Genomic DNA, 27694 nt, shown 5'->3' with positions numbered 1-27694 from the left:
TTGACAGGAGGAAGCACAAGCCATTCCCTTAACAGGAGAGAAAAGAGCCCGGCGGCAGATGCGGGTAGGTTTAGAGATTTAGTGGTGGAAAACTTGGACGTTTTCCTCTGATAATTTTTTTTTTTTTTTTTTTTTTTTTTTGCTTTTTAGGGCCAAACTCACTGCACGTGGAAGTTCCCAGGCTAGGGGTTGAATCTGAGCTATAACTGCCGGCCTACGCCACAGCCAGAGCAACGCCAGATCCTTGAGCCACCGAGCGAGGCCATGGATCGAACCTGCACCCTCCTGCATACTGGTTGGATTTGTTTGCACTGCGCCACAGCAGGAACTCCCTGATACTTCTCAATGAAGTAGGAGGTGATCTCATGAGCTGCAAGTGGGCAGATGAGAGGAGCATAGGATGCTGGAGGAGAGAGGAGGGGCGGACAGCAGGAAAGCAAAGTTTCTAAAACACCAAGTGGTTCGCCCACGGGAGGTCTGTGCCCACAAATTTAAGTGAAACCATTCAGTCTGGTTTTGCCATGTTCTTCCTCAAGTTTCGCTACTTGAATTCAGGCTTGGACTAAGCTGATAATGCGCTTTTCTCGGGAAGGGGTTTTCCCAGTTGAGCAAGAGGTAAAATGAATTTGGATCATGTTTGTAAGGAAGCGATAACTAGGGAGTGCCCGTCGTGGCTCAGCGGAAATGAACCTGACTGGCATCCATGAGGACGCAGGTTCGATCCCTGGCCTCACTCAGTGGGTTAAGGATCTGGCATTGCCATGAGCTGTGGTGTAGGTTGCAGACTTGGCTCAGATCCCGTGTTACTGTAGCTGTGGTGTAGGCTGGCGGCTACAGCTCCGATTCGACCCCTAGCCTGGGAACTTCCCCATGCCACTGGCGCAGCCCTCAAAAGCAAAAAGGAAAGAAAATTCAATTGGAGATAAAAATACACCGAATTAAGACTACTGTGATGTTTCCAACTCTATAATATAATGGCGTGTGTTTCTGAAAAGGTGAGAAGCAAGCACTCTTTGGTACGTGGAACAAGCTATTCACAATAAAGAGCAAACACTAAGGCCAGTGCCACATAAGTTTCAGTCTCATGCTTAGCCGCAACCCAGCTGTCCCACGCGGTGTCCCAGAGCCACCTGCTGGCGATCTAGGAGAGAAATGTTTAGAAGACAAACTTTAGATTGAGCAGGTTAAGATGTAATTCTTAAGTCTATACAAGTTTGTTTTTTTTAAAGATGCATCACTATCTTAGTTATCTTTTAAAGGCAATTTGCCCAATTTTCCCTTTCCTGAAGAGACGTAAGTAAGAGTGATGCCTCCTGGGCCCATCCTGTCTGTCCTGGAGCCGGCGCGTATCTGACTCAGTGACCTCCCGCAGCAGAGAGGGTCCAGGGACGGCAGCAGGAGGTACGGGTGCTTTGGGCCTAGTCATTCCGCATATAGTCTGCTCTGCTGGGTCCATTATAAGGAATTATTCTCATCCTTAAGAGACTTTCAACTGCAAGTCTGGCAGGACCTTGTCTTGAAAGGAAGAAATGGTTTATCGATTCCATAAGCAGGCTGTTAGAGAAAAGCCTAACTCCCCGGCTTCACTTACAAAGCCCTGCAGACGCTGACCTTTCTGCGGCGGATCACAACGGCCAAAAGTGCTTTGTGACGTCTCCCGTCAAGAGGCTGAGTCGATTTTCCCACCGCGTGAAGGTGAGTTGGCCTTGGGAGCTGCTCTGCGCAAAGGCATGTAACACTGCCCAGCTTCCAGAAAGACCTCTGGTCTTGTGCGCTCCCCTTCTCGGGGTGCTGGAGGAGCCCCAGGGATGGAAGCCTGTGCGGGACGCCTGTGGGCTGTGGACACGGGAGCGAGGCCATCTGGGACCTCCAGGCCCAGCTGAGTCTCCGGATGGCAAGACGAGCAGACAATCCCGACAGCTAATCCAGGCCGAGCTGCCTCGCAGAACGATGAGCAAATAGCCGACGTTTTAAGCGGCTGGATTCTGGGCTGGGACTACCTAGACATGCCACAACCTGAGTTACGAGTCGAGCACAGCAAGTTCGTCTCTGCCTTAGCAGCTCTGTGCCCCGTGTTTCTCTACCTGGACTCTCGCCCCAGGCTTGGCACAGCTGGTGTCTTGTTGTCCAGACATCAGGTGGCCTTCCCTGTCTCCAGGAAGCCACCCTGTCCGTGCAGCACTGATCACCACTTTAGAAGCGTCTCATCCCTTCAGCGTGTGCGCAGCGCATGGCGCAGCTCCCTCGGAGGTCTGGCTGATCGCCGTGTGGCCAGCAGCCTTCGGCCCGTCCAAGGCCACGTGCTGGGCTTCCACGTGCAGTCCACTCCCGCACCGGGCCCTGCAGGCTGTGCCGCCTCCACGCACCCTCTCTCAGCCCCCTAGACATGCACACAGCCCAAGGGGTATTACACTCTTATTTGTAAATAATCGACCTCCGTTTATTGAGGACTCTGTGCTGGACACTATGCTAAGGGCTTTCATACAGATAATCTCATTAAATCTTCGCGAGAACCCCGGCAAGTAAGTTTTATCATCCCCGTTTGACTGAAGAAAAAGAACTATGTCCGAGCCAGGTTCCTACCTAGGCCAACTGGCCCCGGGACCCTGGGATGTTGCACAACGCACGTCCCTTTATTTTCTTCAGCTCTGAACTCTGCTGCTTTATTTCCCTGACTAGGGGAACACCTTCTTGGGAATCATGCTCCATGCCTTATAATTTTCTGTATTTTTCTCAGTACTTCATTAATGCCCTAAATAAATTAAGTGGGCTAATGAATGATTAAATGACTGTGTCAAAACTGGCATGATCAAGGAATAGAATATGCTCACCACTGAACAAATTATTAATGGAAAATTGCCATTTCTAGGTTAGTGTTTTTCAAATAATTCACAGTGAAAGAAAATACAGTTCATAAAATGGCCCTTTCAGTCAAGAGACACCTCCGGACCTGGAAGTGCCCTCAAGACACTGCATAAATGCCAGGCCGTCAGAGGGAGACCTGGCCATTGGACGTGGTACCTGCTGACCGGGGAGGTACTTACGTTGATGGCCTGGCCCGTCTTTTGAATAAATAATACTTTTATAATGAACTTATAACGGTGGTACCCGAATTCTTTGACTGCCGACAATATGCGGTCTGCTAATTCAAGCGACAAATGAGAGAAGACTTTATCATCGTATTTGACATCTTTAAGACTTTCCTTTAAAAAAATTAAGAAAATCGTTTAATTTTTAAGTCAAATATTTTCTAAATAAAAATGTAAGCAAAATGTGTCTAATTAATACACATCACTTTTTGAAAAATACACATATTTCTAATCAAATAATATTAATGATATGCTTACTAATTTATGTAAGTAACAGTTTTGAAGAAAATTTACTTTGCTTTTTTTTTGGTTGTGTCCACACCATGTGGAAGCTCCCGGGCCAGGGACCGAACGCACGTCACAGCAGCAACCCAAGCTGCGGCAGTGACAACTCAGGCTCCTTAAACCTTGTGCCACAAGAGAACTCCCAAGCTTGGTTTTTAAATTATGTTCAACTGCGCCTCATTACCAGCCCTCAGGCTGTACCTTTTCCTTTATTAGATTGACTCTACCAAACAATCACAGGGAGACACAAGAGGAGTTTTAAAACTAAGCTTCTGGGGATTCTTCGGTAGAGAACCTTAAAGCCTTTTCAAATTTAGGTATTTGGAACCAGAGCCTTTATTATGTTAGTCTTTTGGGTTTTTTTTCTTTTTAGGGCCACACCCACGGCATATGTAAGTTCCCAGGCTAGGGGTTGAACTGGAGCTACAACTGCTGGTCTACACCACAGCTCACAGCAACACCGGACCCTTACCCCACTGAGTAAGGCGAGGGATGGAACCCGAGTCCTGTTGGACCCTAGTCGGGTTCGTGAACTGCTGAGCTGCGACAGGAGCTCTTGCGTTATGATGTGCCTGTCTTCCTGTCTCCACACATTAAAGGACACTGCTCTCCAATCCTTTCCCTATGGCTTCTCATTCGATTGCTTTTTTCCTGCAGCCTCCAGGAGAAAATAAGGAACTCAAAGATTTCTCATCAGGTTTGTTAACAAGTTAATTTATAGCTGGAGAAAGACAGATGTGGGCCGTAAAGCACTGCATTTTCCTACAAACCAGAAGCAGACCTGGAGCGTCTGGTGAGCAGATGGCACCTGCCTTTGATTCATTGACTTGAACCAATGACAAACTAACCAGTGTTCTGGGTTCTAGTGATAACAAATAAATGCCTACCAGCTAATGTTATAGGCAAGGAAAACCACAGAAATTCCCCCTTTTTTGGCTTGGGTTCCTTTTAGAATGTTTTGTATCTAAACTGGTCTAGAAGCATTTACTTCTCTCAGGCATTTGGCTGCGGCTCAATCTTTTGGACACTTAACAAGATCCATTGTCTCTTCTGAATATGCCTAACAGATCCCAGGCTTTATTTACATATGCTCTTTTTAAATAAATAATGAGCACTTGAAATAGAAAGATACCTACAAGCTCCATATGTACACATTATTTCTGTGTCTACAGCTCTGTTCAATACTCCCTAAACCCAAAGGGAAATCCCTGGCCTTTTTATGACCCATGGCCACCTATCTACACAGCCCATAAGCTGCTCCAGGCCCCACTGTGCTCCATGCAATTCCACAGGTTATCATATGTAAATACAGTTTGAAATTCAACTATATTCAATAAACTTGAGCTCCGTCTATGTAGTAGTGCTGAGAGACACACCAAAATGTATACTCACATTAAAATGCTTGTTATTAATGTTTAGCTCAGAGAAGGTAATTAATAATTATTTTATTGTGTAATTGAGTTAAATGTACTTCCTGAAGCTGTGAGCATAATATCGTTGCTAAATATTATCTGATAATATTTGTTTAGAAATACATTTCTGTCTATGGTGGTGGAGGGAGGTTGGAGAAAGGTTTCCTAAATATTCTTCGGAATTAATAAAGGTTAACTCACTTAAGAAGTAACTTTGACACAGTGAAAGGGGTATTAATCACTTGTACAGAATAATTTATTTATTTTTTTAATTTTTTTTTTTTTGTCTTTTGTCTTTTTTGTTGTTGTTGTTGTTATTGTTGCTGTTTCTTGGGCCGCTCCCGCGGCATATGGAGGTTCCCTGGCTAGGGGTTGAATCGGAGCTGTAGCCACCGGCCTACGCCAGAGCCACAGCAACGCGGGATCCGAGCCGCGTCTGCAACCTACACCACAGCTCACGGCAACGCCGGATCGTTAACCCACTGAGCAAGGGCAGGGATCGAACCCGCAACCTCATGGTTCCCAGTCGGATTCGTTAACCACTGCGCCACGACGGGAACTCCTGTACAGAATAATTTAAACACACACTTTCCTCTCAAGAGCTAGCTTACATCAGTTGTTTCCAAAGGAAGGCTTCTTGTAAGATGGAGGTGAGGGAGGCGTCTTTAAAACGTGGAACAGCCTGTGGGTGGGTGGAGTCCCACAGGGGGAATCTAGTCGTCAGAAAAGCACTGGCATCTGGTGCTCAAAGGTGCACGTGTGATTCAGGAAAGGTGTTCCCTTAACCAATCATTTCCACTTTAAACATCTTTAAATTTGGTACTTTATGGGGGAAGACGGTGATGGGAATTCTTTCCATCTGAACAACGTAGCCTCCAGCTACAAAAACTAGTATAATTAATATTGGTATTAATATCAGCAGCACAGTGTCAATTTTGTAAAATTGAAGCAGCTCTGTTGACTAGTTTGAAAACGTGTGTCTAGGCTTCAAACTGTCTTAAATGAATTTAGATTTTGCTAGTTTAATGAAGAAGAAACCCTATGCATAAATTGGAATTGTCTGTTCTTAAGGTGTTTATGTGTAGTCATGAACCAGTTTTTCACACACACACACATATGAGTGTGTGTATATATTTTTTTCAGTTTTTTAAACTCATTCCTCCAGTATGGGAGAAATATGGAGCCTGAGAGATAGTTTATGAATAATTAAGAGTTAAATGAAATAGCAAAAGAATATTTCCTTTACTCCAGCTTTAGTATTAGCATCAACATGAAGACTACTGAGTATGACTACAAAGTATTTTTTATATTTTCAGAGATTTATGCTACCAAAAAACCAGGGTAACTAAACTGCCATAAATTTTAATATAGTTTATCAGCCCCCCCATAACTAAGATATTGCTGTCATATATATCTATCAACCCACCTCTAATATCTGCTGCACTTTCGTTTCTACGGAATGAGCCTGGAACTTTTTCAGTGGCTCCATTCTGTATGAATTAGCAAACTTTAATTTTGCCAGGGCACTCTTCCATTCTTTACCAATATCAGCAATCGAATCATCGAATGGAGGCTCTACATACTGAACATCATGAATTGATTCTCTCAGTCTTTCTCTTAAAATTTGTGCATACTGAAAGAGAGAGAGAGATTTTTTTTATTTGTAAAATGAAACTTCATTTTAAGAACACTTGTGCATTGGGACAGGGCTGACACAAAGCTTGGAAATTAATGTAGATTCGCTGAGTCGCTCCCAGCTATTAATTCGATACAGAATATAGCTATCTTTTATTTATAAACATAATTACCCACAAATGCAGACTTGAATGCATCTTTTTAGAATATCCGTAAAAGATGCAAAAGAACTAGTACAACAGTGGCCTCTGAGAGGGCAACTGAGTGTTTATGAGACATGTGTAAGGAAAACCCTTCATGTTCCTTACCCTGAAGTCACTGAAAATATTATCCTTTATTTTCTTATAATTTTAATTATTTAGGGCTCTAACCGGAGCTGTAGCCACTGGCCTATGCCACAGCCACAGCAACGCGGGATCCGAGCCACGTCTGCGACCTACACCACGGCTCACGGCAACGCCAGATCCTTAACCCACTGAGCAAGGCCAGGGATGGAACCCGCAACCTCATGGTTCCTAGTCAGATTCATTAGCCACTGCGCCACGACGGGAACTGCTGTTTTGCCCTTGGATAAATAATAGTTACTTAGGTAACACATTCGTAGGTCTGAAGTTGAAAAGGTAAAGTGTATTGGCTTGGTGTGTACATCACACCGTGCTTTCGTCACCCAGCATTCATGCCGTGACGTTCAACACACCCTGAAGAATGCTCACGAGTGCCTACGATGGTTCAGTGAAGTACTCCAGGCTCTGAAGTTACGGGGGTGAGCTTCGTGTAATAGCCAGGAATTGTTTGACTTGTATTAACGCACAAGACTCTGCATTCATGGAGGAGGATCGAGAGACAATAAAAATGTATTCAGGGAAATGAACGAGCCACCTTAAATGGTGGTAATTCCTGTGAAAATAAAATCACATGGCTTGGGAGAAACTCACTACGAGGGACTCATCTGGACAGAATTGGAAAGACCTCCTCTGAAGGGAGGTTTGGGCTGGCGTCTGGAAGAACAGGAAATAGGAAGGACTCAAAATGCTCTGAGACATGTTTGGTGTGTCTGGAGTTTTGAGCGAGGCCAAGGGTGGTAACAGAATAACAACTTCCAATACTACGTTGAACCAGAGTGCTGAGAACGGGCGTCCTTGTCTTGCTCCCCGTCTTAGAGGAACAGCTTTCAGCTCTTGGTCACTGAGGGTGTTAGCGGCAGGCTTCTCACATGTGGGCTTTATTACGCTGAGGTACATTCCCTCTATATTCGCTCTGTTGAGAGGGTTTTTTTTTTTATTTTACTGATTTTTTTTTTCTTTTTAGGGCTGCACCCACGGCACATGGAGGTTCCCGGGCTAGGGGTCGAATCTGAGCTACAGCTGCCAGCCTTCACCACAGCCACGGCAACGCCAGATCCAAGCTGCATCATTTCTGACTTTATTTTTGCTTTTTAGGGCTGTACCTGTGGCATATGGAAGTTCCCAGGCGGGGGGTTGAACCGGAGCTGCACGTGCCAGCCTACGCCACAACGCCAGATCCGAGACACGTCTGCGAGCTACCCCACAGCTTACGGCAATGCCAGATCCTTAACCCACGGAGCGAGGCCAGGGACCGAACCCGAATCCTCATGGATACTAGTTGGGTTCGTAACCCACTAAGCCACAATGGGAACGCCTCGGATTTTATTTGAGTCATGTCTCAGGTCTTGCTTAGCCTAGCTGAGGGTTTCATCAATTCTGTTCCAATTTTAAAAAATCAGCTCTTAGTTCCATTTTTCTTTTCTACTGTCCTGTTAGTGACTATTTCCATTCTGATCTTTGTCATTTCGTTCCTTCTAACTTGACTTTTGTTTGTTCTTCTTTCCCATTCATTGACGTGTAAAGTTACGTTGAGATTTTTCTTATTTCTTGAAGTAGACATTGATCACAATGGACTTGGCTCCTAGAATTGCTTTTCCAGCACCACATAAACTTTGTTATACTGTATTTATTTCCATTTTCAATTGTCAAGGTATTTTCTCTTTTGCCTTTTTCATTGATCCACTGGTTGCTCAGTAGCATGCTGTGTAATCTCCACATATTTGGGAATTTTAGTTTTCATCTTGTAATTGGTTTTCAGTTTCATACCATTGTTGCTGGTTACTCAATACACTTCTCAGCACTGACTAATGCCCAATGATTTACACGGTTTTCCACTCTTACTTGTGAGAAAAAAAAATACAAAATTGTTTCGTTTGAGTCCAAGGCTCTTGGGGGCTCCTTTCTGGCAGTTCCTTCTCTAGCCACCAGCAACGTGCTCACCAGCTGCACTGATGCGCTGAGCCAGAGACTCGAGGAAGATCCCCTGCCGATCCCCGGCACTATCTGTGCAGCTCCCCAGCACTGTCCTACACTCGTACCACCCTGACCTACCCTGAACCTCCACTCATTCCTAAGACCTCTCTGCAAGGTGTGAGCTGGAATCCCTCACCAGACGGCACTGTTCTTGGTTCTCCTCCCTCGAGATCACTGTCCCGTCTTGTCTCACGTCCAGCCGACGGAAACGACGGTGTCACTCGGCCACTTCCGGTAGGAGTTACTCCCTGCTGGCTGCTAGGCGTCCTTAAGCAGAAATAAACCCCCTAGCATTCCCGAGTTCCCATCGTGGTGCAGCGGAAACGAGTCAGACAGGAACCATGAGGTTTTGGGTTCGATCTCTGGCCTCGAAGGATCCAGCGTTGTCATAAGCTGTGGTGTAGGTGGAACACATAGCTCAGACCTTGTGTGGCTGCGGCTGTGGTGGTGGAGGCCAGCAGCTGCCGCTCCAATTCGACCCCTAGCCTGGGAACTTCAATATGCTGCGGGTGCGGCTCTAAAAAGCAAAAAAGAATAGAAGTAAACCTGCTGTTCTGATCATCTGTCAGAATACTTTATATTTTAGCTGGGGAAGAGAGGTATTCTTGACTCCCCATACCTCCTAAAAGCAACGTCCTCTGTCCCTTTTGATTAACACAATGCTTCTTTAGGCTAAGGGCCATCCCCTCTTCCCTACAATATACCTGCGGAAGATAACTCTATTGTGTCACCAGTGGCTCCCAATTGCAAAGAATACCTTGGGGATAAGGCATGCATTGACTTAAAAAATAACAGAGATTCGACTACACCGAAAGCTCCACCTGCCACTTCTTCCATATATATTGGCCCTCCGATGTAGTATTCTGCTTATTAAGAGTATTTTATTGGCGTTCCCTGGTGGCTAAGCAGGTTAAGGATCTGGTGTTCCCACTGTTGTGGCACAGGTTTGATCCCTGTCAAAAGACATTTATGATGATTAAACTGTGTGTTCCTAGTTCTGCCTGTGCTTAGTATCATGGGACTTATCAGCTACCAGAAAGTTAAGTATGACTAATTAGGGACTCATTATCCTCGGGCACATTTTGTGAATATTTGTGAAATCCTTTCTCAGTTTCTTCCCAACTATTGGTCTTTTCAAATTTCCTCCCTGTGGAAGTAGTTCTGGGCTTTTTGGTCACCCCTGTGGCGTATGGAAGTTCCCAGGCTAGATACCGAACCCAAGCCACAGCAGTGACCTGAGCCCCTGCAGGGAAAACACTGGGTCCTTTAACGCACTGCAACGCACAAGAGCTCCTAGAAGCCAGATTTTATTTTATTTTATTTTGTCTTTTTGCTATTTCTTGGGCCGCTCCTGCGGCATATGGAGGTTCCCAGGCTAGGGGTCCAATCGGAGCTGTAGCCACTGGCCTCCGCCAGAGCCACAGCAACGCGGGATCCGAGCCGTGTCTGCAACCTACACCACAGCTCACGGCAACGCCGGATCCTTAACCCACTGAGCAAGGGTAGGGATCGAACCCGCAACCTCATGGTTCCTAGTCGGATTCGTTAACCACTGCGCCACGACGGGAACTCCAGAAGCCAGATTTTAAAGACAGTTATGACTGATCACATCCTTATCACATAAGCAAGTACAGCCTTAGTCCCTGGCCCATTTCCTAGATTCTCGCCTATATAGCAAGTGTATCTACATGTCCCCTCCTTTTAGATCCAGGCTTCCTCATTTTTCAAGACTTCAGATCTTGAGTAGGGAGTTAAGTTTATAAAAGGCAACTTTGCCTCAAAATACAAGCATCTTTCATCACTACAGGTGATTGACCTGTCACTCACTTATCATGAGGCAATACAACATAGCTTCTGGGAGCATAAATTTAAGGTCCAACATATTCAGGTTTCTAGCCTCGCTGTGCTTTTTTTAGTTCTGTGAACTTGTTCATTTTCTTCTCCTTTAGTTTCTCTCCTCTGTACAAGGCAGACACCAAAGAACTCATCAGAACCTGAAATGTTGCCATGATTTGGGGGGGGGGGAGATGTGGGGTGGGGAACTCTGTTACTTTAAATGTTTTGGGAGCTTCAAAAATTAGTGTTTTGCTTGCTCTCTCTCCTTTATTCTGTTGACTACGAGTTCCATGAATGAAAAGAAACCATTACAGACGAGTGGACCGGAAGTCCCAGCTCTATCACTAGTTTTGCACCCTTGGACCAATCCTTCTCTCTCTCAAAGTTCCAATAAAAAATGGAGGATCAGGGTTTCCTGGTGTAGCTCAGCAGGAACCCAACCAGTATCCCTGAGGTTGTGGGTTCAATCAGGGGGTTAAGGATCTGGCGCTGCGGGAGCTGTGGTGTAGGCTGCAGATGCGGCTCGGATCCGAAGTTGCTTCGGTTGTGGTGTAGGCCGGCAGCTGTAGCTGACTGCACCCCACGCCTGGGAACTTCTGTAAGCTGCAGGTGCGGCCCTAAAAAGCAAAGAAAAAATTGTATCGATTAAAATAACGGTTTTCACACCATGACCATAGAGAAGTCCTGGTGTTATACCGCCAATAAAACTGAGACATTTTCCATTCATTTCAGATAGTAAGTTAATTTCTCCTTTGTAGGTTCTTCAAAGACTGAGACAAGTGCTGTTTTCAAAAACTCAAAACATCCTGGCGTTCCCCTTGTATCCTAACAGAAATAAACCCAACGTGTAAGCTCGAGGCCGCGGGTTCCACCCCTGGCCCCGCGGTGGGTTACGGATCCCGCTGCCGCAGCTCCGACTCGAGCCCTAGACTGCGAGCCGCCTGTGCCGCGGGCGTGGCCCTCAGAAAAAACCAAACCAAACCCTCGAAGTATCTCATTCTCGGCGTGGGTATACAAAACCCGGCTTGAAGCCCGGCACGCGTGCACTCATTTCAGGCCGGTGACACTCCCCCAGGGTGTGCGTGGCAGCACCAGACACACCAAAAGCCTGTCTCTGGAAAAGCGCCTGCGGAAGCCCGGGGAGAACCAAGGCCTCGGCGGGGCCGCACGCAGGCCCGCAGGGCGTCCCGCCGCTCCGCACTCACTGCCTCCTTCTCGAACATGCTAGGCCGCCTCTCTTTCCGAGGCGTCGCCGGCGGCTGCTGAGGCGCCTGAGACGGGGGCATCCGCCCGCCGCGGCCCCGCTTCTCCATCGCGGCCGCAGGCGCGCACCGAGGTCAGGCCGCCCCAACGACTCCGCCGCTTCCCGCGAGAGCGCCAGTCGCGCCTGCGCCGCCCCGGCCGGAAGTGCGCCGCAGGGAGGCGCGAGCCGGCGGTGCGTCATCCCTCGGCGCCGCGGCGGGAGCCGGAAGTCATGGAGGTAGGGTGGCGGGGCCGAGGCCCCTGAGCGCGGCGGAGCGCGCCCCTCGGGGTGCGGCGTGCGGCCAGCGCCGTCCCTGCCGTGGGTGGGCGCCTGCTCCCTGGCGCCGCCCGACCCCGCGCCGTCCCGCGGGCGCAGGGTCAGGCCAAAGGCCGCGAGTGCGTGCGGGGGGAGCCGGGCCGCTGCTGTGCGCGCTGTGGAGGCCGAGCGGCGCGGCCGCCACAGCCTCGAGCTGTTCGCGCGGGTGGCGCGCGGCTGCGCTTAGTGCTTGTTCCGACTGCCTTCCCTCCTAAAGCAGATTTTCTCTGGGGCTGCGCCACGCAGTGTGGGAAGTACCGTGTAGCAGTACTCGCCTCTGGTCCACACTTGCAAATTGAAATCATGTTTGACATTTTGGGGCCACTTTGATATCCCAGGACTAAATTGCTAGGGTCTCATTAACTGGCTCTAGCTCGGATTCTGTGTTTGCTTCCCAATAAGGGTTTCCCTTACTTTCCTCGTTCAGGGAATTAAATGTCAAACGCCTCTCGTCAGTTTTAGCAATAGCTACTGCTTTTTGAGTACTGGTGCTAGGGCTCTTCGAGTATCATCTCTGAGTACTGCAACCTTAGGAGGTGATAACATTTTGCACCATTTTACAGTTAAAAGCCCTAGATATGTTAAGTAACTTCTTCAAGGCAAGAAGTAGAAAGAGTCTGAGGAAGAATTCACAGCATTCTAGCTCTCAAGCACAGGCCCTTTGCGCTACTCTGTGCTGCTCTGGGCAGGACCGTGAAGTGTCCGATCCCCTGTGTGTGTGTTGGGAAGTGTGTGCACGCACAAACATGCAGGGCTTCTGGCTTCCAGAGGCGGACAGGCACATTCTTAGTATAATACACAGGATATATTTAATTGTCACGAGTGACAGCATTGCAACCTTTAATTGTTGATTTAAGGTTGGATTTTATTTCTTATCTAGCAGCAGGGCCTTTCCTTGTCTGAGAGGGTATGGACTTAAAAGTTAACCTAGAAGCCAGCTCCAAGAACTCTATGTCTGTTGGTAGGGATAGGGTACAGCCATCCCCCAAAGCTAAAGTTCTTGGAGTCTTGGAGGATGTCTTCCACCTCAGAGTGGGAGGAGTCAGTCATTCATTAACTCTTGTTTTTATTTACTCTGTACCAGGGTCTGTGCTGTATTCTGGGGAACATGTTGTATGAGACTTGGTCTCCCTGCTCTAGGATCTTCCTGTTTGAGTCTGAGGAGCAACTGTGTTGCTCAGGCGTCTGCAACCAAAAGAGACCTTTGTTACGACTTCAGCTGCCATATCCAGGGCCTGCAATAGTAGTGGAGTGAATGGGCTTTTGTGCAGAAATATCATTTCTGCCTGTCACCTGTCACTCCAGAACTCCAGCTCATTCCTTTAGGGCTTGAATGCTTTTTTAAAAAGCAAGGAGCTCCTTTTGATTCGAATATAACCTTTTAGAGTTAAGTTTCTGTATTAGTCTAGAGAAGACAAACCACACTAGTTTTTGCACTAAGAGTCTAAAGAGATAACTAGGTTTAAAATTGTTAACTAGTTACCTGAAAGAATAAAAGGTGATCTCTGAAAGTATCGTGGAGAGTGTCATGGAGAAGGCAGCTGCGGGAAGCAGTCCACTCCTGGTGGGACTGAGGGGCTAAGGGAGGTGATTGGAATTGTAAAACTTCGAGGCTTAGAGGAGGGTCCCTGTGTGGCTTAAACTCAGGTCTCTAAAGAGGAGGTTGGGCTGCCCAGCCTTGTGGAGGGGCCTGGTGAGCCTGAGAAGCAGAGTTTTGAGGGGGAGGCTCTGGACAAGTGGTGTTGTGTCTCTGGTGGGAGCTTGGTGACGAAGCTGGGCCTACAAGCGTTGGGAAGGTTGCAGACTGGATTTAGCTGCTGCAGCAGGGGCACTCAGGCTGCTGGGCGGGGCTCAGAGGAAGGGAAGGTGGATAAGCAAGCCCCCTTCTCCTGCTGTCTTGCAGTGGGCGTTCCTAACGGGAACCACCTACCTGGCGGAGCAGGTGTCACAGAGCATCATGGAATATTCCACACAAGTTTCGTGGGCAGTACCTCAGCCACCAGGGCCTGCAGGGATTGGTTGACAGCCAGGGCTGCGAGTGGCAAGAGCAGCTTTTGTGGACGTGATGAATGGGCAGAGTAACAGGGTGACACTGATGAGGGGCGAGGAGCTGCAGCTGCATGGCCTCCAAGTTGGGGAGCTACCCATACTTCCTGACGTTAGAACACAGACCTCCCTTAACTGGACACGTCTCGTAAAGGCCCCACGTCAGCCTGACACCCGGAACGGGCTCTCTTTGCAGGTTTATAAGATGACCTTGAGGTCGCGTGGGGAAAATGGTGAGGATTTGGTGTTATTTAATCCTTCATGGAAAAGCAGTGTGGTTTGCTGCTTTTTACACCATACAGGGAATCAGAGGTGTGCCTTTTACTTCTGTTTTAATTCCTTATGCTTGACTTTGGGGTTTCTCAGTTCTCATTAAAAAAGGCTTGTTTTGATAACCTTGGGATAGTAAAGGAATGCTGAAAGGAATATGCTAACCATGAAATATCCTGAGCTTCTGTAAACTCTTAAATTATGATTAATAACATAATTTTAAATCTTTAAACATTATTTGAAAATATTTGCATAAATAATCTTTAGTTAATATTTAATCATAACGTTTTAATCATAGAGTTCTCATGATGTCCAGAAGTGTGTTAGCAGTGGCACCTGAGTGTATTCTGTACTGAAGACAGAATAGAATTTTCTTGTGACTAAAATATATAATTAACATGCCTCCGTTTGCACTTCCTGTAAACAGTGTGGTTTATGTCTTATGTTTCAGATGTTAACGGAGGAGCCTATCACCACGTGTCTCTCTCCGCCAGTGTATGATATGATCTGTAAACTTGGGTTTGAAGTCAGAGACAGTTGCGACATCTGTAGTATTGTAACTCAAAATGGTGACATTTGTTGGAAGACAATTACAGACTGTGTGGTTTACACAGAATCAGGTTTGTACTTTCCCTGCAGCCCAAGCATCTGTCAATACAGTTCCATTTCAGAGTGTCTTGACTGGAATTCCTGCTGTGGCACAGTGAGTTAAGAATCCAGCCACAACTGCTCGGGTCCCTGCAGAGGCATGGGTTTGATCCCTGGCCAGGCGCAGTGAAGGATCCGGCATTGCTGCAGCTGCAGGGTAAGGTGTAGGTGTGGCTCTCGGATTCAGTCCCTCGCCCAAGAACTTCCATGTGCTGCGAATGTGGCCATAAAAAAAATGTCTTGGAGAGCCTGTCGTGGCTCAGCAGAAATGATTCTGGCCAGTATCCATGAGAATGCAGGTTTGATCCCTGGACGTGCCCATTGGGTTAAGGATCTGGCATTGCTGTGGATGGTGGTGTAGGTCACAGACACGGATCGGATCCTACGTTGTTGTGGCTGTGGTGTAGGCCGGCAGCTTTGGCTCCGATTTGAACCCTAGCCTGGGAACCTCCATATGCCATGGGTGCAGTCCTAAAAAAAAAAAAAAGACAAAAAACAGTGTCTTGACCTGTTAGATTTCCCTTTCTAACCGTTGCTTTTTGGGTTAGAAGATGTTTTGATATAGGCTTAACTCAGAGAGAAAAGAGGGGGTTCCTACAGAGTGCAGCAGCCTAAGGATCCAGTGCCGTCTCTGGTGGTTTGATCCTTCTGGTTAAGGATCTGGTGTTGCAGCTGCAACATTGGGTTTGATCCCAGGCCTGAGAACTTCCACATATGGCAGGTGTGGCCATAAAAGAAAAAAAAGGGAGAAAGACGGAAAAGGAATTGGTATGAAAAGAGCAGGAATGAGGCCAGGGAAGCAGAGAAGGTTAAGGGAAAGCCAGGCTCTGAGAACCACGTGTGAGAAGGAGGGATCAGGAGGCAGTGAGGGGCTGCGGTCCTGTGGGTGATACAGCTCTCAGCCTACGCCAGTCATCCAGGTGGAAAAGGGAAGAAAATAGAAGTCATGTGAATTAAGGGTGTGAAATGACGAATGCTATATATAGTTATTTTAAATGATTTCTAGGCATTCTTTTACATTCTTTGAAGCAGGGATGTGGGTTGGAGAATTGATAACAGTTATAAAAATTATAAGTGAATGTATGCTCTGGCTCGGCAATTCCGCAGAAACACACAGGACAGGCCCAGTCCCAGGTATGGACATGCATGCAGGGAGTTACTCTGCAGCATTTTGTAATAGGGAAAAAGAAAGAAAAACATTAGGCATAGCCACATGTCAAGCAGTAGGGGATTGGTTTAGTAAATTACAAAAAAAAAATACACATGCAGGGAATATGATACAGTGGGGAAAAAGAGTGAGGAGGCCCGTGTTTGTGATCCAGAAATCTCTCTGAGCTGTATGGCTGAGTGAGAAAGTAGGAGGAGCGCGTACTCGTGCTATTTGCTTGTGTACATATAAATATTTCTAAGTACACCCAAGGAACTTACAGCAGTAGCTGCTGCAGGAAGGATGACTGGAGGCAGGAAGGAGATGTCACCCTTTTATATTATTTGCTTGTAAACCATGTGAATGTTCAGCCAAAACTTATAAAAAAAACCCAAGAGATTCATATTAGAGATATGTTCTCAAATAATGTCATTGGAAATCTCACAGTCTAATAACGTTGCATTACAAAAGTCAGGTTAAAATATTATGTCTACAGTAGGAACCTACTTTTGCACAAACTTATACACAGGTAAAGAAATTGAAGACATATTTTTCTTTTATTTGAATCTTTGTGTATTTTTCCAGCTCTCTACTGAGGGTTTTTCTTTCATGGTCAGGTAATCACTGTGTGGCATTCCCAGCAGCACGAGTATCTTTACTGTAAGTTCAGTTATAAACTGGTTGTCAGTTTTGTGGAAATGTCATAATTCAAGCACTTTGTCGTTGTCGCTCATTTGGGCGTTTTCAGCACGTGGTATTGAACTGCAGTGCTAACACTTGTTTTCCTGTCCTCGAAGCGCAGGGTCTGGATTACGGGGGAAGCGTGAGGCTGCTGGGCCCTGTGTGTGAGGCCGTCCACTTGCATCTGTCATCCCTGACCAAGGAGCAGTTTGAAATTCGATATGCCCCGTGGCTGCAGTGGACAGGTGCTCCAGAGGTTCGGCTTTCGAACAATCTTTAGAAATAAAAGAGTTTGAAAATCCCACTTAGAGGCCCTTATTACGTGCTGATTTGAAAGGGGTCCCCTCTGTCCGCTAGGCCCCCGACTCTGAGAAGGCTCGAGGGCCGTGAGGGAGTCGGAGCTCTTCTGCAGAGTCTGCAAAGCCTGAGTGGAGAGACATCCTTTGAACAAAGGGAGTTTGGGGTGCAGCGTCAGGATCGGGGTTTGGGGAGGTAGCGTCCTGGGACAGGGTGAAACGGACAGCTCCCGGAAATAGGAAGGACCTTACAGACTGAGAGTAAGGCGTTCTTGAGGTAGTGGGAGCAGGAGCGCGGAGATGGGGTCCTTGGCTTGTTGAGGGCGAATCGAAGGGTAGCTTGGGGCCCAAAGCTTGTTTCGAATGGTTTGATGGTTGGTTCAAACCAACCGTCTCACTGCACATACATTAAATGATGACAGTTGAGCAGTCTCTGTGAAATGGCTCGTTCTAAAATACTTGGGATCCTAATGTAGGGTGAGGGCCCGCCTTCTGCCCGTGTGAGTAGCTCTCTTAAGTGAACTGCCTGTGTTTATCCATGTTGAAAGACTAATGGAAATGGGAAATAAGATTTCGGTCAAAATACTTGACATTTCAGTGTACAATTGTGCCAGGTTTATTGCATTTAATAAACATTTAAGTAAAGAACTTTCATAAAACTGCTTAGACATTAAAGCATTTTTCTTGATTCTGTAGATGCTGTTTTATTGATATAGAAAATGTTTACTACACCAAAAGAGTCATTAAATCTGCCAACTGAGATCTTTAGTGGTTTGAATTTCATTAATGGTGACTTTGAGAATGTCACCTACCGAATACAAATGCTAATGAATTTCTTCTTCTAAACAGTTGTTTCCTGAAGTGTTTGCTACTTTGGGAAGTCTTCAGCCTCCCGCCGTTTCTCTCAGCTTAATGAAGCTGACGTCGTGCCTGGAACGGGCCCTGGGCGATGTAAGTGGCTGAGCCCTGTCTTGGGTGCTCCAGCAGGTATCTGACCCAACGTCAGGCTCTTTTGCAGCTTTGCTCAGATTTCTTGATCTTAATTATTGTTTTCCTATAAAAAAGCAATTCTTTGGCACAGATTTTTAGTGTTTTCTTTTTGAATGATTATGAAATCAAAACCTCGTTGTCTTCAGTACTTTTCTCCCTCCCTGTACAAGCCCTGTGGGTGGTTTTTCTTAGCGTCCTTTAGCTCACCGTGGTGCAGTTGATCCGCCGTCTTTGTTTGAGTTTTAGGTACATTTACTGACTGGGAAGGAGTGCCCCTTCCTCTTGAGAGATCTGCTTGCATCGGATGAGCTCGCTCAGGTCTTTGGGCCGTCTGTGGTAAGCTTGCTCGCTGGGGACGGAGGACGAGGGGCAGCACAAACCAGCCGACCTTCGTTGTGCTTAGGTTCCTCAAAACTTGACGCTGCCCTGGGAAAACATTATTTCAGTGATTCGGCGTATTTTCCTTCCCCACCTCCCCTTTCCCTTTCCAGCCCCAGTTGCCCTTCTTCAGCCAAAAGACAAAGCTCCCTCTCATCCTGAGTGTTCATGGGGTTAACAGTAGCCTCAGGGGCGATGACCTCAGGGGCGATGACCTCTGGGGTGGTGACCTCAGGGGCGATGACCTCTGGGGTGGTGACCTCAGGGGCGCTGACCTCTAGGGGGCCGGTCACATGAACAGTTTGAATTCTGTTGATCTCATTAACTGTGTATTAATTATAATACAAATTTATTCTACAAGTTATAATACTAACTTGTTTTAGAATAAAATTTTAACCTTTTAAAGAGTGATGTTGCAGTTTTACTATTAAAAAATCAGTATTTTAAACATATGGGAAGTATGCCCTTTGTAACTATTCAGACTGGTGAAAAAAAAATTTAGATGCCAATTCAAAACATGTAGAGCTTGTACATTTTCAAAATCTGAAGATTGCTTAAGGCCAACGAATAACATTCAGGCAACTAAGGGCTCCAGGGTCGAGGTAAGGTGGAAGCCAGCGGGCTGTTCAGAGGCCAGACCCGCTAAGGAATCTGTTCTCGGCGCAGCTCTCCCTTCTTCGCAGCCACACCTTCCCCCTTGTCCGCCTGAGGGCTGTTAGCGCTGATGGGGAGCCGGGGGCACCCTGAATTCTGGAGCAGTTCTGTTGCTTTGATCTCTTCTTCGTTTCCTGCCTGTATGAGTGAGCCTGGTGCCCATGTGCAGCCACCTCTAGGGCTCAGATGATTTTATTAGTTCACTGGTGCACGCACGTGCACACCCGTGACGCACACACACATATGCACACACGTGCACACGCCCGCACACGTATCTGATTGTCTAGATGGTGTGAAAACTCACTTCGAAGTTAATACTATGTTACAAGTACTATTAAATGATTAATATTGTGATGTTGATGAAATTAGTGTAAAGTACCCAGGATTGGTGTGAGAGCCGAGACTTGCCAGAGTGGCCTCGGCGGCCTGGCCGTTGAGCACCCTGACGTTGGCTGGGCGCCCCTCCTTGTAACCTGGTTTTTGAGGGGAAGTGAGAAGGCACCTGTTTCCTCTTCTCAGCAAGTCTTTCAGCTACGGAGACAGTGTTCACTCCTTTCCTGCGTCTCTGGAGGCTCAGCTGTTCTTTCCTGACATGGGTTTGAGTTCTTTCAGTCTCTTCTGATTCGCTTCTGAAGTGTGGTGCTGCCAACCCCGAGGCAGCCCCGAGCGGTGGCATTGCCAGCAGTTTGGCCGGCGGGCCCTTCCTCGGGGGGCGTCTTCACTGTGTCAGTGGTGGGGCCGCAGGAGAAGGCGAGCTTCAGGCCAGGCAGCCAGGGTGGGGGCTGGCGCCGCCGCGTCTGGCTCCTGGTCGAGCCCCCTCTGTGTTTGATCACAGAGGCCCCGAGGCTTCCTGGGGGGTGTCTCTCTGTCGTTTCCTGTTCTGTGTTATCGAGATGCTGGGCGTGTGGGGTGTGTGGGCTGCAGACGGAGCGTAGCCCTGAGCGCCTCTGTGGCCTCTGAAAGCCTGCTCTCGGCTGCTTATGACAGTGCGAACGGCAGGGCCTTCCTCCCAGGTTGTTCTGGGTGCCAGTGAGCAAAGAACACGTGCAAAGTGTGTCTGGCACGTGGCGGGTGCTCCCGAGGGTCGGGGTGTCATTGCTCTCGCTGTCTTCGCTATGTGCCAGCCAAACGCTTGGCTCTGTTCGTTGGAATTAAAGAGCCCCGGCCGCCGCGTGTCGCGTTGCCGTGACCGGCTCGCCCTCCCTGTAGATGGATGTCCTGAGGGTCTTCCTCGGCTCCCCGCGTGGACTCAACCTTCGCAACGTCCTGTGGCATGGCTTCGCCGCGCCGCACGAGATTCCGCCAAAGTAAGTGCCAGGGGAGGGCTTCTCTCCCCTCTTCGGGATTCTTAAGAGCTTGTCTTACCTCCAGCTTCTCATCGGGGCAAGATGTGCTTTGAGAAGAAGGAGCGAGTTTGGGGGCGGGATCTGGCAGACTGACTGGCGTGGTGACAGGGCTCTGACGCACAGCTAGACACCTCGAGGTGTCATGGGGGAGGCTGATGGGCGGGGGGCGTGCACACAGCTCCCTGGGGGCCCCTGGGTTCCAGCTCGCAAGCGTCGGCGATGTCCCTGTTTCTCCCGCCCGCTGCACAGCTTCACCCCGCAGCTGGGGGCGTCGCCTGCAATTTCATCCTGTTTTGCTTTCTTTTTTTTTTTAAATGCTGCTTTGCTTTCTGAATTTTAAACTTTTTTTCTGAAAGTGGGGCTTTTTATACGTGCTGAGTTCATTTTTCTAACAGCTCTCTGCGGCACTCTCCTCTAGGTACTGTTCAACGGTGCTGCTGTTGGCAGCAGGACTGGGTCAGCTACTCAAGGGTTACCTTCAGCAAACTCACCTTACACTGGCGCATCGACCCTTCACGGCTCTCGCAAACCTAGAGGATTTGGTCGTTTTCCCCGGCAAGTACCACATGTCACATTTTCCCCTGACTATATCTTTGTCAAGAGATTGATAAGGTTATTAAGTAGCATTGAGACTTGAGCTCTATGGCTGAGGCTGTGGCATAGGCCAGCGGCTACAGCTCTGATTCCACCCCTAGCCTGGGAACCTCCGTATGCCCCGGGCGCGGTCCTAAAAAGACAAAAAAAAAAAAAAAAGACTCGAACTCTATGCTTATCTAGAACAGTTATCCAGGCACAAGGTGCTTTGAAAGTTTCTCTTAAGTTTCTCTTCAATTTTGCACATAAATCCTTATCTCTTCCCACGGTGCCCACAAGGTTGTCATGGGGAGTCTGAGAGTCACGGCTACATGAACCAGTGATGACAAAATTAGCCTGGCCTGCAGACTGACATCCAGCTGGCTTCGGGCCCGGGTGTAATAGCCTTCTCCTTTTCGCTCTGGCCCCTCATAGGCCTTAGGCCCAAAGCACCAAGAGTGTAAATGTTCTCCTGTGTCATCAGGACACGCCGATGGGCCGGGGGCACACAACTTTGGAAGAGCAGTTAAGCCATGGGTTTGCTCCAAGCCCATTCCTTTTCTGCTTTGGCAGTGGAGCCGTAGTGTCTGTATCTGCCGACGACCACCGTGGAGGGACAGAACAGGTTGCCTTGGTCCTGGCAGCCTGAGCCTCTTTGTGTCATGGACCCTTTGGTTGTCTGGTGACTGCCAAGAATACATACATGGTTTTGGAGAATAGTTTGAAATTTACAGCGAAATCTAGAGGAAGGTCATGGAGATTTCCCAGTCCCCGCCCCCTGTGTGCACAGCCTCCCCGTGGTCGCATCTCTTTGGACCAGGGGTGAACACTGACGCGTCATCATCACCTCAAGTCCATGGTCGACCTTGGGCTCCCGAGTGGCTCCTGTGTCTCCTGGAGTCGGTCTTATGTTCTGGGTCAGTGTGGCCAGCTAGTCGAGCCTGCACGCTCCTGCTCACCGTCGCAGCAGCCTAAGTCCCCGGGGAGAGGCGGCTGCCACAGCCCGCTTCCCGGCGTACCTGTGGTCATCTCCACTGCTGGCGCTGGCTCCGGGGCCTGCCGCCTCTCCTTCACGTGGTCTGTCTGCTCCGAGGCATCCCTCCCTGAGGGGGTTCCCATCTTTTTTTCAGTCGATTCGTGCGCTTGAGCTTAAAAACATTTGCTATTTTACAGATGTTACTTGTGAGGTACTTTCAGCATTAGAGGAAGTGATGAAGAAATCCACTTTTATACTAAAAATCATGTTGCCGTATTGGGAAGTTGCATTAATCAAGTTCAAGTCTCACAGGTACCTGCAAGCTGGCGTATTACACGGTGGTCCTTGGTAGCTTGGAGGCCGGGCCTCCTGAAAAGCCTCTCCCCCCGCCCTGCTCGTTGGTGTGGGTCGTAAGCAAGCAGGGGCGGGGCTGACTCAGGAGTGGACCCCAGCCTAAAATTTCTTCACATAATTAAGTAAAAGGTGTTTCATGATTGTGTTTTAAACCTTGTGTGTTATCCTCTTGGTCAGTTAATAAAGATAATTCATTTTTTTAGAATCAACTCTTAAATATTTTTTTGCGTTCTTACCATGACTGAAGCATTGTGTCCAGTATTAAAGAATCAAACCAAAGAGGAAGTACATGTGTCTCCATCTTCCCTGTAGCAGAGGCCACACTCTGGGCGTCAGGAGTCCGTGATCTCTCCTTCCCTTCGGGTTACGTGATCCTACTCTGTGCATGTGATTAGATGCCCCGAGAACCCGCCGAATCCCTGGTGTCTGAGTATTTATTAGAAGTGATGAAACGAGATTGGCAGATCTTCGATGACATTTTATTCTAGTGCAGCTCCTAAAAATGTTTTCTCATATTAAACCGTTAGAAAGTAGTTTTAATAAGCCCTCAATTGTTTTTATTTCTCACGTTAGCGAGTAATGTCACCCCTCCTTGCTTTGGACACCTGGGTGGTCTCTGGAACACAGCACCGTTACGGGGATGTTGGTGCGAGTTTGCTTTTAAAACAGGGAGTGTCGCTTCTGTCCCTCCATGTCACAGGTTTGCTGACTGTGCCATGTTGTTATTGATGCAGCTGGAGACTGGACTTAGGAACGTTTTTGCCTCAGTTAACAAATGTCCGAAGAGGCTTCTGACCGCAGAGGTACGTGTGCTTTAATGAGCGGGCTAATTATTGTTGCTGCTGTGTTAGTTTTCTCTGCCTAGTTAAAAGCTTTTAATATCTTATTTTTGTTTACCACTAAGTGAAATTTTTTCATGGCATGTGAAACCTTCTGGGCCAGGGATCGAATCTAAGGCACAGCAGTGAGAATGCTTGATCCTTAACCCCTAGGCCACCAGGGAACTCCTATCATTAAGTGAATTTTTATCTAAGAACTTTCTTTGGAAGGCTCAACTGTCATGTTTTTGTGGCTTCCTATTATAATGATTTTATATGATTTATATATATTTTTTGTGGTTTTTTGGTGAGGGTTTTATCATATTACCAGGTAGTCCTTTAAACTTAAGGGTGTCGTAAAGCAGTTGACACACCCGTTCCCTCTGTAGCCGTAGTTACTGGTGTGCCATTGTAGCCCCATGAGGGGTGCTGTGGTCTGCAGCGCACCCCTCCCCAAGGACACTGCTTCCTTTTGGTGAGAAGGGCCAGGGCTTGTGAGGCGGTAGTCTTAGACATGGCTCCACTGCCAAGGTCACTGCATTTTCATGTCTTTCATATTGGGTTTATGTTGTCAACGACATTCTTCCCAAAGTGTTGCTAAATAAAGATTTATTTATGAAAGAAGTTTTCATATTAGTGGCCCTGTACTAGAATTTTTTCCTTCTTCGAATAATGTCACATTGCTTGTCTTTTTTTTTTTTTTTTTGTCTTTTTGCCTTTTCTAGGGCCACTCCCGTGGCATATGGAGGTTCCCAGGCTAGGGGTCGAATTGGAACTGTAGCCGCCGGCCTACACCAGAGCCACAGCAATGCAGGATCCGAGCCGTGTCTGCGACCTGCACCACAGCTCACAGCAACGCCAGCTCCTTAACCCACTGAGCAAGGCCAGGGATCGAACTCACAACCCCATGTTTCCTAATCAGATTCGTTAACTACAGCCACGACCGGAACTCCAGATTACTTGTATTTTGTTTTAATTATTTCTTTTCTTTTCTTTTCTGAAGTCAACAGCTCTTTATACTACCTTTGATGAAGTAAGTAAACTTACATCTTAAAACATTATGTTCTTGTAAAAGATTATATTCTCGTAAAATATAAAATTAAAGATCAACCATTAATCATATGATTACAGGTAAATGTTGAAAGTCATATAAACAAAAGGAAAAAAAAAGCACTGATTTAGAGTTAAATATAGTTTTCAGGCTCATTGAGACCCAGTCTACTAAGACCTTGTTTCCTAAAGTTATGGGAAGGTCATGGCACACATGTCACACACACACATGTATACACACATGCAGTATATACAGATACACACGCACAACTACACGTAAACACTTAATGATACATATACGCAGACACAAATACGGACATATATACACAAATGCATAGACATGTGAATATACACAAACACAAATGTACACACATTTACACATATAAGTACACAATTGAGAATGTATGTATAAATATATATATGTGCATGTATATGTATGTCTTCTGAAAGTCATTATATGGTTAGGAAAACCTTTGCTGAACACATGTTTGCTATGTTTTAAGACTGTCTTTATTTCATTTAATTTTCTTTGGGCTTGCACAGCATGTATCATACCAAAGGGACAGTATATTTTGACACCAAAAGTTTCCATATGTGTTTGTGTATGTACCAATTAATCAACTTCTTTTTTTAATTTAGAAAATTTTTTTGATGATTTTTATTTTTCCCATTATAGTTTTTTTTTTTTTTTTTTTTTTTTTTTTGTCTTTTTAGGACAACCCCTGCAGCATGTGGAGATTCCCAGGCTAGGGGTCTCATTGGAGCTATTGCTGCCGGTCTACGCCAGAGCCACCGCAACGCCAGATCCGAGCCGCGTCTGTGACCTACACCACAGCTCACGGCAACAGTGGATCCTTAACCCACTGAGCAAGGCCAGGGATCGAACCCGCAACCTCATGGTTCCTGGTCGGATTGGTTTCCGCTGCGCCACGACGGGTACTCCCTATTTTTCCCATTAGAGTTGATCAACTGTTTCTTTTTGGTGTTTTAGATACTGGCAAAACACTTAAATGATGGCCAAATCAATCAGCTTCCGCTTTTGCTTGGAGAGCCAGCCATGGTAACGTATTAGGCATTTACAATCTACTAGTCTCGTGTTTACAGACATGACCAGAACTTCTCAGAGATGGCATTAATAATGGGCTTGTGATGCGCTCCAGAGAAGCACCTCTGAAGCATCCAGTGCCTGAACTCGCCGTCTCTGCAGCTGCCATTCGCTGAGCTCTGACCCAGGAGGTACTCTGCTCTGCGCCTGGATTTGAGCGTCCTCTCCTAAGGCCCGAGGGTCTCGCTGCCCTGCTCCTAGACAGTGCTGTGCAGGTGGAGGAGCTGTATGGCTTAGGGCGACAACAGAGTCAGACGCAGCTGGTGAGGCCGAGTGCCGGATGAAAAGGCAGTTCCTGATTAGAGCCTTTTTCTATTCATCAAGTTTGTGTATCATGTGAAGATGTTACAGTGCCTTCTTTGGACTGTACGTGGAATTTTTATATGTATTCCTTTTGACTGGGAGTCAGCAACCTAGGTTCCAGGTCCTGCTGTGTGACATTTGCCGACTGTACACGCAGGCGCTGATTCTGCCGTCAGTCGCTGAGGACGGTTGAACGGGTTGATCTAATGCTCTTTTCTATTTGAATCTGGCTCTTGTGTCCATTGGAGATTTGACTGGGTCAACGAATGGGGTTTTCTGATTCTTGTTCCTCTACCTTGTGGAAGAATCCTGGGACTTAACGCCATTGAGAAAGAATCAGTGTTTCATAGGACATCAAAATGAAGGGTGGTCTGAGAAAGGGCGCAAGAGACAGGGAGCTGTCTCGAGAGAGAGAGAGAGAGACAGAGAGAGACAGAGAGAGGAGAGAGAGAGAGAGACAGAGAGAGAGAGACAGAGAGAGGAGAGAGAGAGAGAGAGAGAGACGAGAGTGGTGGCCACGGAAGAGCACAGCCGTGGTGTTTTTTCTTTTTTTGAATTGATGGGAAAGTTAGCTTCCAGATGGGTGCGAGGGAGAAAGGGTGGTTCTGTGAGCCCTGGAGCCATTCCTGCAGCTTTGTGACATTGGTGCTTAGACTCCAAGCTTGTTAGCTTCTCATCATTAGCCAAGGAGCATAAGGCAGAGGAGGGCTTCCCGGGAGATCCAGCCTGAGGAGTCGGGCTGCGGGGACAGGGGACGGGGATTCCTTATTTGTCAGGGTTTAGTTGCAGGAGGAGCGTCCCTGGAAATATCTGGCCAGGCTCCTGGGCTGCAGTGATGAGGCCGAGAGTCCAGGGACAATCCCAGCTTGGTTCCTCCCTGTTGTGTGAATTGGTCACTTCTTCTCAGGCTCCCTTTTCTATGATGGAAGTTGCTGTCCCTCAGGTGTTTCGGGCCTGCCTTCTCTGGGCCTTTGCACTTTCTGCTGAGAACACTAACACAATACCTTGTGTCCCTGTTTTGATAGGAGTTTCTCTGGGATTTCCTGAACTATCCGGAGGGCCCCCGTGTACGAGATCGTTTAAGCCATGGAGAGATCCATTTGCCGGAATTTCCAAAGGCAGCAACCAATCAATTGCTTGCATTTTCTTTTGTGCTTTTACTCAGATTCATTGATGAGGACTTATTATCAGTTTTTAAGGTAATGTATTGGGAAGAAGAGGATTTGTTAGATTCATTTTCATTCATTTATGAAGAATGTGGTTTATTTTTTAATGTAATAAGCTTTTTTTTTTTTTTTTTTTTTTGTTGTTGTTGTCTTTTTTGCTATTTCTTTGGGCCGCTCCCGAGTCTTATGGAGGTTCCCAGGCTAGGGGTCGAATTGGAGCTGCAGACCCCGGCCTACGCCAGAGCCACAGCAACGCAGGATCCGAGCCGCGTCTGCAACCTACACCACAGCTCACGGCAATGCCGGATCGTTAACCCACTGAGCAAGGGCAGGGACTGAACCCGAGACCTCATGGTTCCTAGTTGGATTCGTTAACCACTGTGCCAGGACGGGAACTCCTAATGTAATAAGCTTTTAATCACTTTTTAAAATTTTTTAAAATGTTTTTCCTTTTTGGCCGTACCCTTAGTATATGGAAGTTCCCAGGCCAGGGATCAACCCAGTGCCTCCACAGAAACAAGCTGGATCCTTAACCCACTGTACCACAGTGGGAACTCCTGATCTGATCTTTTATTTTAATTTACTTGAGTTACAGTATGTCTCCAACTGAACAAGTAACATGTATATGCATTTTCTATAAAAATAAATCATTATTACTTGATCTAACCTGAAATGATTCAGCCTACTTCTTAAGAATACATTTAGGAAGTTTCTCTTGTGGCTCAGTGGTGAACCTGACTAGTATCCTTAAGGATGTGGG

The 27694-nt window shown here is 47.2% G+C and overlaps 2 protein-coding genes and 1 long non-coding RNA gene across 52 annotated transcripts in view; 2 read left to right on the top strand and 1 right to left on the bottom strand.

Annotated features, from left to right (window-relative positions):
• The first annotated feature begins 114 nt into the window (after window positions 1–114).
• LOC146405848 (uncharacterized) lies at window positions 115–4998 on the top strand. The gene is made up of 2 exons (XR_014843330.1): window positions 115–167; window positions 856–4998. It is a non-coding gene; the product is annotated as an uncharacterized LOC146405848 (long non-coding RNA).
• DYNLT2 (dynein light chain Tctex-type 2) lies at window positions 951–11941 on the bottom strand. Its single transcript, XM_021085664.2, has 4 exons — window positions 11781–11941; window positions 6213–6419; window positions 3045–3203; window positions 951–1141 (listed from the first exon to the last, which is right to left on the bottom strand). Exons 1-4 carry the CDS (start codon window positions 11886–11888, stop codon window positions 1031–1033), a joined length of 585 nt encoding a protein of 194 aa, XP_020941323.1. The 5' UTR covers window positions 11889–11941; the 3' UTR covers window positions 951–1030.
• An 83-nt stretch (window positions 11942–12024) lies between these two features.
• ERMARD (ER membrane associated RNA degradation) overlaps window positions 12025–27694 on the top strand; it is a 28181-nt gene continuing 12511 nt past the window's right edge. For 2 of the 50 annotated variants that reach the window (XR_014843193.1, XM_085021311.1), the window contains exons 1-13: window positions 12025–12055; window positions 14037–14491; window positions 14901–15069; window positions 17047–17181; window positions 18071–18172; window positions 18458–18547; window positions 20453–20550; window positions 21008–21144; window positions 22336–22450; window positions 23193–23295; window positions 24314–24343; window positions 25352–25420; window positions 26794–26967. Coding sequence is in view for 45 of the 50 variants with exons in the window: in XM_085021311.1 (XP_084877437.1) it covers window positions 15016–15069; window positions 17047–17181; window positions 18071–18172; window positions 18458–18547; window positions 20453–20550; window positions 21008–21144; window positions 22336–22450; window positions 23193–23295; window positions 24314–24343; window positions 25352–25420; window positions 26794–26967 (1107 nt within the window). In the remaining 5 variants the exon portion in view is untranslated. Of the gene's footprint in view, window positions 12670–14036; window positions 14492–14900; window positions 15070–17041; window positions 17182–18070; window positions 18173–18451; window positions 18548–20367; window positions 20551–21007; window positions 21145–22335; window positions 22451–23192; window positions 23296–24313; window positions 24344–25351; window positions 25421–26793; window positions 26968–27694 lie in introns of those variants that run through there. The other 48 variants (XR_014843160.1, XM_021085566.2, XR_014843188.1 and 45 more) reach the window with 45 other exon arrangements.

Source organism: Sus scrofa, chromosome 1 (genome assembly GCF_054392235.1).
Source record: "Sus scrofa isolate SSC_HxYL_T2T_F1_AM1 chromosome 1, Sscrofa_HxYL_maternal_Yorkshire_Landrace_v2.0, whole genome shotgun sequence".
Taxonomy (NCBI): Eukaryota; Metazoa; Chordata; class Mammalia; order Artiodactyla; family Suidae; genus Sus; species Sus scrofa.
Note: the sequence above shows the minus strand (reverse complement) of the source record. Positions and strands in the feature narration are given on the sequence as shown.